The sequence below is a fragment of the Dipodomys merriami genome, unplaced genomic scaffold, assembly GCF_024711535.1.
Source record: "Dipodomys merriami isolate MVZ:Mamm:240054 unplaced genomic scaffold, mDipMer1.0.p SCAF_10, whole genome shotgun sequence".
Classification (NCBI taxonomy): domain Eukaryota; kingdom Metazoa; phylum Chordata; class Mammalia; order Rodentia; family Heteromyidae; genus Dipodomys; species Dipodomys merriami.
The window spans coordinates 16,546,807-16,560,787 of NW_027202271.1; the positions used below are offsets into that span (position 1 = coordinate 16,546,807).

General features: G+C 50.3%; 1 protein-coding gene and 1 long non-coding RNA gene across 2 annotated transcripts in view; one reads left to right on the forward strand and one right to left on the reverse strand.

Annotated features, from left to right (window-relative positions):
• The window catches only part of Krt80 (keratin 80), a 25,014-nt gene continuing 11,033 nt past the window's right edge, over positions 1 to 13,981 (reverse strand). Inside the window, exons 3-9 of the mRNA XM_070041466.1 lie at positions 12,580 to 12,640; positions 11,887 to 11,982; positions 3,980 to 4,144; positions 3,417 to 3,542; positions 2,582 to 2,802; positions 2,036 to 2,100; positions 1 to 1,908 (exon numbers count right to left, since the gene is read on the reverse strand). Coding sequence (XP_069897567.1) covers positions 1,784 to 1,908; positions 2,036 to 2,100; positions 2,582 to 2,802; positions 3,417 to 3,542; positions 3,980 to 4,144; positions 11,887 to 11,982; positions 12,580 to 12,640 — 859 coding nt within the window. The 3' untranslated portion in view covers positions 1 to 1,783. The remainder of the gene's footprint in view (positions 1,909 to 2,035; positions 2,101 to 2,581; positions 2,803 to 3,416; positions 3,543 to 3,979; positions 4,145 to 11,886; positions 11,983 to 12,579; positions 12,641 to 13,981) is intronic.
• Positions 11,915 to 13,981, forward strand: part of LOC138841034 (uncharacterized) — a 19,485-nt gene continuing 17,418 nt past the window's right edge. The window contains exon 1 of the long non-coding RNA XR_011376305.1: positions 11,915 to 12,000. This is a non-coding gene — a long non-coding RNA (uncharacterized lncRNA). The remainder of the gene's footprint in view (positions 12,001 to 13,981) is intronic.

Here is a 13,981-nt window from a genome sequence, read left to right on the forward strand (position 1 = left end):
GACAAATCACAACACTTTATTTGCCCCTTGGCAGGGAGAAGGGGCACTACTTCCCCGAGGGGTCAGCCTGTCATGCACGACGTGGCTGGGGTATGTGTTCTCTAGAATCCAGATATTACATACAGCATGGATCATGCAGAAACAGGAAGGGAAGCAATAAGTTAAAAGCCATATACGTTATGAAAAAATAACATATACTTTCTATATTTCATATTCCCACTGAGGATTTGCTCCCATGGAAACCAATAAATAGCCCCAAGAGATAGAGAGATAGAGAGAGATAGAGAGAGGGGGGAGGGAGAGGTAAGAGTGAAAGCAGCAATTAAGTACCCTTTTGGGGGGACTTCAAGGATGAGTCATATGGAGTTATAGGGCTGTGTCGACAGCCCATTAGCGCCCCCTGCAGGTCTGGAGGGCTAAGGCCTTAGGATACCCTGTCCTAGAAAATGAGATGAAAGGATCAGACAGGTAGTGGAGGAGACAGGAGAGGAGGTGGCTTGTGGGGTGGGAGGCTGGCGCTGTTAGGTCACTCTTAAAAGCTCAGAGGTGAGGGCCAAGAGGAAAAAAAACAACAGGAACTTGGCTGCCAGATTTTCTTGTTGGATGCAGTTTGTCTTTGTGGGATTGAGTCCCTTTAAGACTGTCCTGGGGCTCCCTAGCCCAGCTCAGGGGCTCAGAAGCTCTCAGACCTGCCTGGACTGCGCCTTCTTCATGGCCTCCTGGAGCCTGGGAGGGCGGAAGGGGCCAGAAGGGGAAGAAAAGAGGGAGCAGGAAGTCTACAGGATAAGATGTCCTGGGTCTCTAGGGTATGTGAAGAAAGGCCCTGGAAAATGGGGTGCAAGGGCAATGGGCCTGGGGTTTCCTGGCAGGGTGGGCTAAGGGATGGCCAGGGCCTGCAGCACCAGGCCAAGGATGAGAGAGGCCTAGGCTGGAGACATGGCACCCAGAACCCCAGCTGGGACTTGACCCCCAGAATGGCAAGGTCATGAAGGGAAGGCCAGTTCTCCTGCTTGTTCTCAGACTGCCATCTGGCTTCCCATGCTCGTGAGCATATAGAAACCAGAGTAGCTTCTAAAAGGTTCTGAGGAGCTGGTTGGGGTGGGGAGGGGACCTTTCCAGTTCTGACTGAGATCTCCTGGGAGGGGCCCACAGGAGGAGAGCAGGGTGCAGGTGGGTGTCTGGGTTGACCTGAGGTCTATGCGCAGGCCTCAGATACCCAGGCCTCTTTTCTCCTGACCCCCTAATACTGTCAGATATCTGGAGGGCCCAAGTTCAGGAAAGCTAGGGAGTCCTCAGCCCCCAGATCCCCAAGAATTCTAGGTATGAGATAGACTCTGAGTGTTTGCTTCAGCTCAGCTCATGGCCTGGGTGGGAATTGAGGGCTTCGGCCTCAGACCACTGGGCAGAGGCAGAGTGAGGCTTAAGATAGTAGATCAGGGCAAGCATTGGGCAAAAGAGTCAAAGCACCTCGGTCAGAGCCCTGTGTGGGAGGAGGAGGCCGGGAGGAGGTGGACAGAGACTGACCCCCAGTCCCCGTTTATCTAGCCAGGAACACCTCTTGCCAGAAAGTTGAAAGGAGAGATCGAGACACTGACTGGGAGTGAAGCTGGTGGTGCTCCCTACTTCTGGCCACCTACGAATAGGGGGTCTCCAGTTAGAACCCTTCTTTAGTTTAGCATCAGATTTCGTCTCCCTACCCAACCTGGAAGCTCAGAGCCATTTTCTGGAGTCTAGCTTAAGTCCCTCCTGCTGCAGTGGGGTTCCTGGGGGTCCAGCTGCCTTATCATTCGGAGGCCTCCGACTCCTGTGAGAGGTACTTCTCTGACATTTCTGTAATTTGGATCACGGGGCCTCTGTGGGTCTTCTTCTTCCTGGATGGGGATCTGGAGAAGCTGGACTTGGAGGCAGCTACAGGGGACACAAGAGGTGGGGAAGAGGTGTTACAGTATTGACAGCCACTTAAATGCTTTGAGGTCATGAGCCCCTATGAACCCCAGGCCCCTCCCTAGCACGAGTTCCTGGGCAGGTAACTCACCGGATGTGGCTCTGGACTGTACAGACTGCACGGTGCTGATCACAGTGGCTGATGGCAGGTCCATCCTGGGGGAGGGGGGAACATGGACAATGTATAGGGAGCCTGTGACTTTAGCAACTTTGGGATGGGGGTTTGTGGGAGTCTAGCGAGTGACAGGTGATTCTTGGTCATCAGTTCTAGCCCTGCAGTGGTACTACAGTGTGGCCAAGGCTATAGGCAGCTTTCTTTGCCTCTGTCCCTTCTTATCTCTGCAGAAAGGAACTAACATTATTCAGGACTTGTTTCAGGCAGGTGTGTGTATATATATATGGCTTTCCTACCACAGGTGAGCCGTATTTACAATCAGCCCCTCTTCCAGATGCTGAAACTGAGACTATAAAAACAAAAGCCAAAACTCCAGTAAGTGGCTGAGCCACATCTGGCAGGAAGGTGTGCCAGGTTCACTGTGTTGTACCCCCCAGACAGAAGGCAGACTCTGGGTGAGCTTGGACCTCCAACCCTTCCGCTCTCTCCGCGCCGCCCTCCCTTCATCTCCCGCCCCCTTACCGGCTCTCCTCGCCCTCCACCAGCTTGCGGTAGGTGGCGATCTCGATGTCCAGCGCCAGCTTGGTGTTCATGAGCTCCTGGTACTCGCGCAGCTGCCGTGCCATGTCCTGCTTGTTCCGCTGCAGGGCGGCCTCCAGCTCAGCCAGCTTGCCCTTGGCATCCTGGAAGGCCAGCTCACCCTGCTCCTCTGCTGCCTTGATATTCTCCTCCAGCTTCAGACACTGTAGTCAGAGGGTCAAAGGGATGGAGGTCATGGAAGAAGGGAGGGAAGAAGGGAGAGTGGGAGGGAGGGAGGGAGGAGGAGACCAGGCCAGGGCCAGCAGTTTGTACCTGGTAGTGTATGTTTGTGTGGAGGAGAGGTGGGTGTGATAATGGATTGCCATGCAGCAAGAGGGAGTTCAGTTAGACCTAAAGGGACACTTTTCCAAGGTCTAGTTGTGCTCCTAAAGCAGCCCTTGTTCTGAAGTCTTGACTTGGCTGGGACTTAGTTCTCCACTTCCTTCTCTCTTGTAGCTGGGCAGGGGGATGGGCAGTGTGTGGAGGGTTAGACCGGAGGCCAGGCCTCTGAGTGTGCCTGGTGTGTGTATATATGTGTGTGTGTGTGTGTGTGTGTGTAAGAAAGAGAGAGATTCCAGCAACCCTGGAATCTCACACAATCCTTGTTCCCCACAGTCTCGGCCAGCTCTGCTTTTCTGCCATGTGGTGGTTCAGGAAACTGAGGCACAGGAGCCTTGGGGTGTTCAGCACCCTGGACCAGGTGTGTATACTCGTGTGTGCAGGTGTGAGCTCTCTGCCTGCCCCCATGGCTGCCCCCGTGGCTGCTGTGGTCACTCACGTGGCTCTTAATGGAGAGGATCTGGGAGCGCAGCTTCTGGATCCGCACGTTGAGATCGGCGATCTCGCAGCGGCTGCTCTGGAGGCTGTTCCCGAACTCCGCGGAGCGGGCCACCCGCTCCTCCAGCTGGAGGATTGTGGAGGAGGCCATGGTGAGGGGTGGCTCATGGCAGCCCTTCCAGCAGCTCCTGACCCTCTTCCCAGCCCCTTCTTTCCACAAACTCTTCCTATCTCCTTTGCAGTCCCACCTGGATCTTCCTCCCTCTCCCCATTGCCCGCTCTGTCCCTCTGGATAGCAGCCACGGGCAAGCCCCATATCTCTGCCCACATCTGGCCTCGGTGACAGCACTATGGGAATCTCAAGGAGGCACAGACTGTGGCTTCCCTTTAGCCATCAGGTGCTCACTTTCCTCAAGGTCACCTGAAGGTCAACGGCTGTGGTCCCTTCCTTGTCCCATGCCTCCCCAGTCCCCCACTGATGAATCTCACAACAGTGAACTGCAGTCTCTCCAGTTGTTCTGTGGCCACCGCCAGGGCCATCCACGCTCCCAGCCAGCCCTGTACCTGGCTCCGGGAGTACGCCTCGGCCTCCTCCAGGCTGCGAGCCGCGATGGCGTCGTACTGGGCCTTCACCTCCTCCACGATGCCGCTCAGGTCGATGTGGCAGCGGCTGTCCAGGTCGACAGTCACCGATACGTCCTTCACTTGGGTTGCCAGGTCCTTTAGCTCCTGAGCCAAGCACAGACACACAGACAGGCTCAGGGTGGCTGGGAGGCCTCTTAGCCCCACCATTTTCCCTTCATCCCTCAGGCTGTGAAGTGTGAAGCTGCTCCTCTCTCTATCCTGGCAGAGGGGTCACGGTCTCTGTGGTGACCCTTCTGCTCCTCCCTACCCATTGTGCCTCTCTCCGAGAGAGGGGAGAAGGCTGGGAGATGTACCACAGGCATCAACCTTATCCCCCCGTTTTCTCTGCCCCTCCCAGGCCTGGCCCCCTCCTCCTCCTGGCTCATGGAGGGACCTGGCAGACAGCTCCATTCTTCTCTGGCTCAGTATAACCAATACATGTTGGAATGGAGCACCAAGAATGGCAAATGGCAGGATGGGAGCTGAGGCTGGCTAGCCAGCCTCCCTGCCCGACACCGCCCTGACTCGTTGAACATGGGGTACAGCCCGCAGAAACTCATGGCCCGCTTCTCTCCAACTGGGCCAGCTTGCTTGAAATCCTCTCCATGAAGCCTCCTGCTGGCCTGCTCATCCTCCCCGAGTGGTGGAGGGGACACTGAGGCACAGGTGTAGGCGGAGACCGTTGGAAGGGGCAGAGCTCGACCTGAGATCCTGTCCCCTTTGCTCTGGCTCAGCTGCTGACATGGGTGCAGATAGGACAGGAGCTGAAGGCTTCTTCTCCATCTTTCTATCCCAGGGCAGCCTGCCAGTTTTCCCACCCATGAAGGCCAAGGGGTGTGGAGGGAGGGAGATGGAAACAGTGTTTCCAGTGTGGCCCCAACCAAGGCTGCTTGCCTTGAATGGGCACAAACAAACACCAGGCAGGGTAGTGTGTGTGTGAGTGTGTGTGTGTGTACATGTGTGCATGCACTCGTGCCAGCATTGTGCAGTGTGATTGAATTGGCCAGGCCACCTCTGCTAGGTAGGCAGAAGGTGGGATGGCGCTGAGCTGTGGCTTGTCCTGCGGGTGTGGGGTGTGAACTGCACAGGGCTCACTGGCATTCACGAACCACCTTTTGCCTGTATGTCAATCATCGCGTGTCAGTCAGTGTTCCCAGGTGCTGACGGCCTTGTCACTGTTTACAACTCTGAACCAACTCTGATCGTCTAAAATAATGTTTATCAAAATGCACTCCAGGAAATGGAAACAAGAGGGTTTTTCCCCTTTGTGTTTCTTTTTGTCATATTTGTTCATTTAATCTGTCTTTGGGAGGATAAAAGGGGGCACAGAAATGAAGGGACAAAGGGTGAACAAATGCAGCAGTGGTGCTCACTAGACACTAGGTTGAGGTGAGGTGGGTGAGGATGGGAGGGAAAAACGGAGACAGCAAGAGAAAGAGTGGCACTTCCCAAAAAGAAATGTACTCTTTACCTGATTTATGTAACTCTAAACCCTCTGCACATCACCTTTATAATAGCAATTAAAAATTAAAAAAATAGAAATAAGTAAATAAAAAGAAATAAATGTTTGAGGGGCTAGATATGTTTAGAATGGTTGAAATGTCTGTGTGCTGTATTGTGTAATGTAAAATACCATAATAATGTGTATTTTTAGATTTTTATGTGTCAGTTAAAAACACAGCTAAAAATTAGAATAAGAAAGCCATTATGGGGAAGAAAAACAAAAGGAGCCAGGATCCAAATGGAATCTGTACATTGCAAGGGTCCATATGACTTGTGTATGTGCATGTGCATGTGTGCGTGCTGGTACTGGGCTTGAACTCAGGGTCTGGCTCTGTCCCTTAGCTTTTGAACTCAAGACTAGTGCTCTACCACTTGAGCCACAACTCCACTTTTGGCTTATTGATTGTTGACTAGAAGGTAAGTGTTTCAAAGATTTTCTTGCTGGGGAGTTGACTTTGAACAATAATCCTCAGATCTTAGCTTCCTGTGTAGGTATGAACCACCAGTACCCAACTCCTTATGACTCTTTTCATTGGTCAACACCCTCTATTTCTCTGTCTTGTGCTCCATTTTTCCTTACAGGTTTTTCTTATTGAAATCACAGCCTTGTCTGGCTTGCAGGATTCCTCATACTTTGAACTTTACCTGCTGAGACCCATCAGTGGGTGCTGTTATAGCTTATGCCTGGAGCTGTAGAATATGGGGCTCAGGTGACATCAGATGTGCTGCATGGACAGAGCGGAAGGGCACCCTTCCTGACCGCTCATCTGCCAGACCCTCTTTGCCCAGCAGCACTTCCTGGGAGAGAGTGGCAGGCACTCTGAAAACACTTCTTGGGCAGTTACTGCTGCCATGAACCTGGCAGGACCCCAACCTTAGTGGCCAGCTGTCCTGGAAGGAGGGGCTCCTGTTGAGGGGGGATTATTGATCTTCAAATGAACTGAACATCCCTTGGCTCACACCTGTAATCCTAGGCTACTCAGGAGGCTGAGTTCTGAGGGTCACGGTTCAAAGCCAGTCCCAAACAGGGAAGTCCATGAGACGCTTACCTCTAATTACCCAGACGTAGAGATATGGTTCAAGTGGTAGAGCACCACCAGCCTTGAGTGAAAAGGCTCAGGGCAGCACCCAGGTCCTAAGCTCAAAACCCAGGCTAAGTAGGAGTGTAATAAACAGAAGAAGGAAATGGGTGTTCAGAACATCCATAGATCTGTCCAGACACGCCGTTCCCCACTGGGAACAGACCACATAACAAGGCTTGCCTGAGTGGTGTAGAGGTGTTAGGTAGGAGTGGGCCCTCAGCACCCCAAGGCTGACAAGAATGACACTGTAGTCCAGCTTCCCTTGGATGCCAGGGTCCCAAGAGGCTGCTGGGTGTAGACATAGCTGGCAGGTAGACATAGCCTGGTCAGGAATAACTCAGTGCGGCTTAGTAAATAGCACTTCAGGGCACTTGACTCCAAATACCACCACTGCGTATTTGTTAAGCAAGAAGATCGGGCAGAGCCCTGCTCCAGAGCTTCTCCACAGTGTTCAGGCTGGGTGTTTTGCCCTAAGGGACTCCATTTTACAAAATAGTAATTTGCTACTTTTCTATGGTAAAAAGCTGAAGCAGAGTAACTCTTGGTCTTCTTTGTGCATGTAAACAACTACCATTTGTCCAGCACAAAGCATGGGACAGATTGCTCAGTAACTTAATTATGCAAATAAAATTACCATCTATGAACTTATCAAATGACATCAAGAAAATATGCATGCATGGTATATCAAACCCACATCAGAAAGACCAGGCTCAGAAGTTTACCTGACACATGAGATCAAGCAATGATTCACTTCTCTCCACTAGATCATATAAAAGCAAGATCCCCAACCTCAAATTGCCATTCATCCAGACCCAGTAATCTAGGAACCAGCCCTGTACCTTGAACAAGCTTCTCCTACAGCCACTGTTTTGGTAAGACCAGGCCTACCACAGTGGTAAGTTCCTTAGGTTAATAATATCTTATCTAACTACCTGCAGTGTCTTTCTTTGCAACTATGTAAACCTTTGGTTATTTCCTTGTTAAGACCTCCTGGAACCCTACAGTTGCTTTAACCCATTCTGTTACCTATCTATTGTTGGGAAGTATAATGTGTGATCTGGGAGCTAGTGTTAGTAATTAAGATTGGAATAAAAATCGCTATTTGCCAATGGATGATGACTATCAAGTGAAAGCAGGAGTCTTTAGTGAACCAATGACAATAAAATTGGTGTGGCTCTGAATTGAATGCTATTCAATAAATTGTGACACTGCAGAAAGGCCCAGGTGTGTCCCTCTATGTTTCTGACATAGCTTGCTCATGACATTAGGTAACTGTGGTCAAGTGTTTAAAAATCTCAATTTTCTCATTGGCAAAATAGATGTGATTACAGAACTGAAACCAGCTAATGTTTATTAAATGTTTACCACTCTGACTGATACTTTTCTAAGTGCTAGCGGACCTATTAAGAAATAAATCCTCACAGTAGTAGGTGAAGTAGAGCTATTATTTTTTCCCTTTTTATAGGTGGAGAAATTGCGGCATGGAGAGATGAAAGTAACCTGTCCAATTCACATAGTACTGAGCCAGGACTCAGATCCAACCTGCTCTAAAGTCAGTGCTCCTAAATTTAATCCTAATCCCTAATTCACAGGGTTGTTGTGGGGATTAGTTGAGATTAGTTCTGGAAAGACTTTAACTCAGTGCCTGGACTACAATAAATACTTAATACATAGTAGTGAAGGATATTATTGTAATTGGTAACAATGATGACACCAGGACTTAGGGTCAGAGCAGCTGGTTGCTGGCATGAGCTCCCTGCCAAAGCGGTTTTGGCAGCTGGGGCTTGGGCAGCAGGACCAGCCTCCCAGAGGGTGGGCTTGGCTGCAGGAGGTCACCAGCAGAGTTAGCAGTTAATCCCTGCAACCAGAGCTTATGGGTGGGGCAGGCTGAGTTCCGGATGGATGCACAGCATCTGGGCTCCACGTGTTCCCCTACGGGGTTGGCTTATGGCCATGGGTCCTGCCCAGATGGCTAGAAAGGGCTGTGTGCTGGGAAGGTTCACCCTGCTGTGTGCTTGTGTGTATCAGGGAGAGAGGAGGGCTGCTTTCTGGGACACAGAATGGGTTTACATAACTAGGCTTTTAAATTTTGAATCTAGTGTCCATCGCTGGTGTCTCCGTGAGACAGCTGTAGTTGGTAGCAGCCTTTGCTCTGAGCTGCTCTGTCCAGTGAGGTGGCTACCAGCAAAGTGGGCTAATGAGCACTTGGAATGTGACTAGTCTCAATTAAGAACCTGGAAGAATGAAATCCACTTCAGCCGTGTGAAGCCGACCAGGCAGGAAAGTCTGTGAGACTCTTATCTCCAATCAGTCACCCAAAAAAGCCACAACTGGAGCTGTGGATCAAGTGGTAGAGCAGATTGTGAAGATTTAATATGAGGAAAAAGTAAAATAGCTCATGCCTGTAACCCTGGCTTCTCAGGAAGCTGAGATCTGGGGATTGCAATTTGAAGCCAGCCTGGGCAGAAAAGTCCCCATGAGACTCTTATCTCCAATTAACCACTCAAAAACTGGAAGTGGTGCTGTGACTCAAAGTGATAGGGTGCTAGCCTTGAGTAAAAAGAAGCTCAGGGATAGTACCACGACTGACAAAAATAAGATAAAATAGCCTTTTAAATTTTAAGTATGATTATACGAGATAATCATAGTTTGGATATATTGGGTTGAAATAAAAGACTGTTAAATTTTATATATAAATATAAGATATAAGCAAATATAACAACTCTATAAATTATATATATAATTATCTTTTTTTAGTGTTAGAACCCAGAGTCTCATATATGCTAGGGAAGGACTCTTCCACTTAGCCACAAACCCAGACCTGCTTCTGTTGTAAAATATAAAATATGGCTGTTATGAAACTTATGAATGACATATGTGACTGATATTTGCAGTGAATTTGTGTGTATATGTCAGTATTGGGGCTTGAGCTTGGGGGTCTGAGCACTGTTCCTGAGCTTTTTTTTTTTTTAAATCAAGGCTGGACTCTAGCACTTGAGCCACATTTCCACTATTGGTGGTTAATTGGAGAGTAGAGTCTTACAGACTTTTCTGCCTGGGCTGACTTTGAACAATGATCTTCAGATCTCAGCCTCTTGAGTAGCTAAAATTACAAGGCGTGAGCCACAGTTATCCGGCCTGTGCTAAATCTTTATAGCAAAGAGTCTAGAGTTGTCTTCTCAGCCACCAGAGGCAACTGGAGAGAAATAAAACATATCCCACGGACTTCCACACCGCTGCTTGCAAAATCAGTCACTGTTAAAGTACTTGCTCATCTGCCTGCTTTTTCTTGTCATTATCCCCCTAGACAATTCAGTGTTGCTACTACTCTTTCTATAGCATTTGCACTGCATTAGTTGTTACCAGCAATCTAGGGATGATATAAAGTATTTGGAGGAGGCACATAGATCCTCTGTGAAAATCGTGCCAGTCTGCTGAACATGAGGAGCTCTGCATCTGAGGATCTGAGTGTCTGCAGGGCTCTGGGAACCAATCCCCAGGGTCTGGCCCTGCCTTCCTTTATTGCTGTCTCTTCCCAGTGGTCATTAGAGCACAAACTGTAGCCAGAGTCCCCTGTGCTCTGCCCCTGGCCAGCAGCCCCTCAGTGCCCATCGCCTTTAACTGAGGTCAAGTTCTTACCTCAGAGCCCAAGACCACACTGGATCTCCCTACAGCACAGCTCCCACCCTGTTCTGTCTGCTCTGAGCACCGTGGCTTCCTCATTTTCCTTCTGCCACCAAGCTTACTCCTGCTCAGAGGCTTTGGGTAGCTCTTTGGGCTGGGCCTCTGCTTGCTTGTACCTTCTTGGAAAAGTACCTGGACCCTCGCTTTAAAATGTCCACTTCCTCCAGCAAGATCACATCGCTGATTTATTTGTGACCTGGCTCTTATCTCCCTCTGTCCTGGCTCTGCCAGCTCTGCTAGCTTTCAGGTTTCCATGAGCATAGACTCTGAAGCACTGGCCTTCTGGTATGTGCCTACCTGGCCTCTACCAGTTCTCTGAGAACTTAGGCAGAGTAGCACCTAACTACTTCTCAAGCCCTGGGCAGTACCCCAGCCTGGCTAGGCTGCGTCAGGGCAGGATGCTTGGCAGGTCTGCTGGCATGGGTGGCCAGGAGGCTGCCTGCTGGCTGCTCCAAGGTGTGGGGCTATTCTCTCTGCTGTGCCAGATTGCATGGCTACAATCAGGTCTCAGCCACACAGACACCCCAGGAGTGCTCAGACTGCCAAAAGGTGCATGGTCCATACACAGCCACAAAACTTAGGCTCCCTTTCCACAGGATGAGGCTCTGAAGGGCAGCCCGCAATGCCATAGCACAGCTTGTTGATGGTGGTGGTCACTTTGCTCTTTGGTTGGGATTTGTGGAAGGGTCCTTTCTGTGTGTGTGTGTGTGCACGTACCTGGTACTGGGGCTTAAACTCAGGGCCTCTTGACTTTTCTTCTTTTTGCTCAAGGCTGGTGCTCTACCCCTGGAGCCACATCTCTGCTTCTACCTTTTTGCTGGTTAATTGAAATTAGAGTTTCACAGACATTTCTGCCCCAGCTTCCGCACACAGTGGGGTGGGGAGTCGAGTGGAGGGCCCAGCAGAGGGCTTGCTTGAGGGTAGTACTTACTGCACCACAGGGCTTGTCAGGCCATTGTTCACCCAGGCTCAGTAAAGGATTCAGGAGGTAGGTGAATACATGTTTTGGGGCTTTGCTGTCTGCATTTCCTGAATCATTTGGAGGGACAGAAGATGGGCTGGAGGTCTCTGCCTAAGCTTGCAGTGGGGAGGGGCAAAGATTTGAGGGTCACGGATCAAAGCCAGCCCAGGCAGCAAAGCCCATGAGCCTCTTATTTCCAATTATCCACCAGAAAACCAGAAGTGGCACTGAGGCTCAAAGTGGTAGAGCACTAGCCTTGAGCGAAAAAGCTCAGTGACAGCACCCAGACCCTGAGTTCAAGCCCTATGACTGACCAATAATAATAATAATAATAATAATAATAATAATAATAATAATAGTGGTTCAAGGAACCTGGGTAGAGTCCAGCTTCCTGATGTTTGCCTGATGCCCCTTGTCCCTTGTGTCCCCCCTCAGTAATTCTTCCAGAGAGAGCGGCCTATGAGCTCCTGCCCATGTTTCAGGAAATGAATAACAAGGTGTAGAATATCAGGACAGGGAGGGGCTTAGGAGGTTGTGGCCATAACCACAGCTCCCTTCCCTTCCCTGTGCCTCTTGTTGGTCAGCTCCGGCGCAGTGGGGTGCTGACCCCAACTCACCTGCTCATAGATAGTTTTCATCAGCTCCACAAAACTCTGCAGGCCTTTTAGCTTGGTTTCCAGTTCAGTCCGTCGAAGACACTCAGCATCCAGATCCTGAGGTTGGGAGCAGAGGTGAGAGACCGGCAGGGAATGGCCAAGTCCCAGGGTAGGAGAGGGAGTGAATGAAAGTAGGGACCAAGGGGAGGGTTCCTGGAGGCCATCTGGCTCAGGACCTGGGAAAAGGGGCAGGATGGGGATAGGCCGAGCTCTGTCTGTGCCCATTTCTTGTTCCTGGGACTTAAGCTTTTTCTAAAAGTTTCTTTTTTGAGGTGAAGTGATTACATACATTTCACAGTAATGCGGGATAGTGGTACTTAGCTAAAGTCACAAACACATTTTAACCTTCACAAGGTGATTTGTCGTGATCATGGTCCATAAAGCTTAGGAACTCTACAAACTTTGACAATACAATCATTTCTTCCAAATCAGGTGATAGGCACATTTCTTTCCTTTTGCTTAGTGTAAACTGTTCCCTCTTTCTCTCTCATTCCCTCCCTCCCATCGCTGCCCTTGAGTTGCTTAGTTCACTTTCCTCAATGGCACTTAAGCTTTTAGAGGACTGGGTGTGGGCCCAAGAGGAAGCAGGCACTCCTAAGGGAAAGAGGGTGAGGGAGCTTAGAGGAGGGCCCTGGGGTGGGCTGGCCAAGCTACCTTCTTCAGCTGGACAAAGGTGAACTCCAGGTCTGTGCGCTTGGAGATCTCTTCCTCATACCTGCGGGTGGGGGGGAGATGAGGAAAAAGGTTGCTCAGCAAAAGTGGCAGGAGCTTGGGGTTTGATTTGTTCTCTTTGCATGGCTTAGGCCTCTGCTTACCCAATCAGGGCCTGTGCCAGGTAGACACTGATCTTCCATGACAAATCCCCTCTCTCCAGTGACACTGGTTCTCATTCTCCCTCCCTCCCAGTAGTCCCCACCTACTCCCTGGCTCCAAGCCTATCTGTGTCCTCTTGGAAGCCTCTCTGATAGCAGCCCTTCCTTTCACGCTAGCTCCCTGTTCTCTTCTCTCTCCCTACCTCTTTCTGGAGAATCTCAGGTTCTGCATGGGTCAGATCCTCTCCAAAAATCCGGTTCACACCTTCCCTTCTCTCAGCCCCCTTTCTCACAGACCCACCTCCTCCCTCTGCTCCTCTAGACAGGAGAGGGCATCACATCATGCAAAGGAGGGTAGGTTAGGAAGAGACAAGTATGATCATCCCTCTTTGCTTGGCTTCCTTGTCTCTAAGAGTTCTCTTGGAATAAGGGAGAAGTATCTATCATCCAGGCAGGCAGACATGATACACTGTGTGTAGTCAACACTACAAGTACTACTCCCCCTCAGCTTGCTCTCCTCCTTACTCAAGGCCCTCTGTATTTCATCTTAGGCTTCCCACAAGGCCCCCCCCCATGGGTGGGGAACAGGCTCCTTGGGTCCCTGACTTTAGCTTTCTTCCTCCAATCAAAGTATTTGTTTTGCCAAGGCAGGCTGTGGCGACTCACACCTGTAATCCTAGCTACTCAAAAAGCTGAGGTCTGAGGATCAAGGTTTGAGGCCAGCCTGGGCAGAGAAATCCATAAGACCCTTATTTCCAATTAACCAGCTAAAAGCTTGAAGTGGAGGGGTGGATCAAGTGGTAGAATGCCAGTTTTGAGTGAAAAGTCAAGTGAGAGTATGAGGTCCTGAGTTTAAACCCTCATACACACACTGCTAGAGACACAGACACAGACACAGACACAGACACAGACACACACACACACACACACACACACACACACACACACACACACACACAGAGATGTTTGTTTTGGACCCTCAGGTGGGAGAGCATCTACCAGCCTCAGGCTTCCTACCCTAGCCCTCTGTGGTTCTTCCAGCGTGGGATTTGCCTCTTCCTTCCTCTTTAGGGAATGCCTGAGTCACTGGTGCTAATTACAGCCCCTGCCTGCCTAACCCAGTCCCTGACCTCACAGCAGGGACTTGGCCCAGTCAGTTGACTAGACACACTCCCTCAGGCCATCTTGTCCCCCAGTCCACCAAGGGGCTAAAGGCAGGGTACCTACGGGCAGTGAGGGTTTAT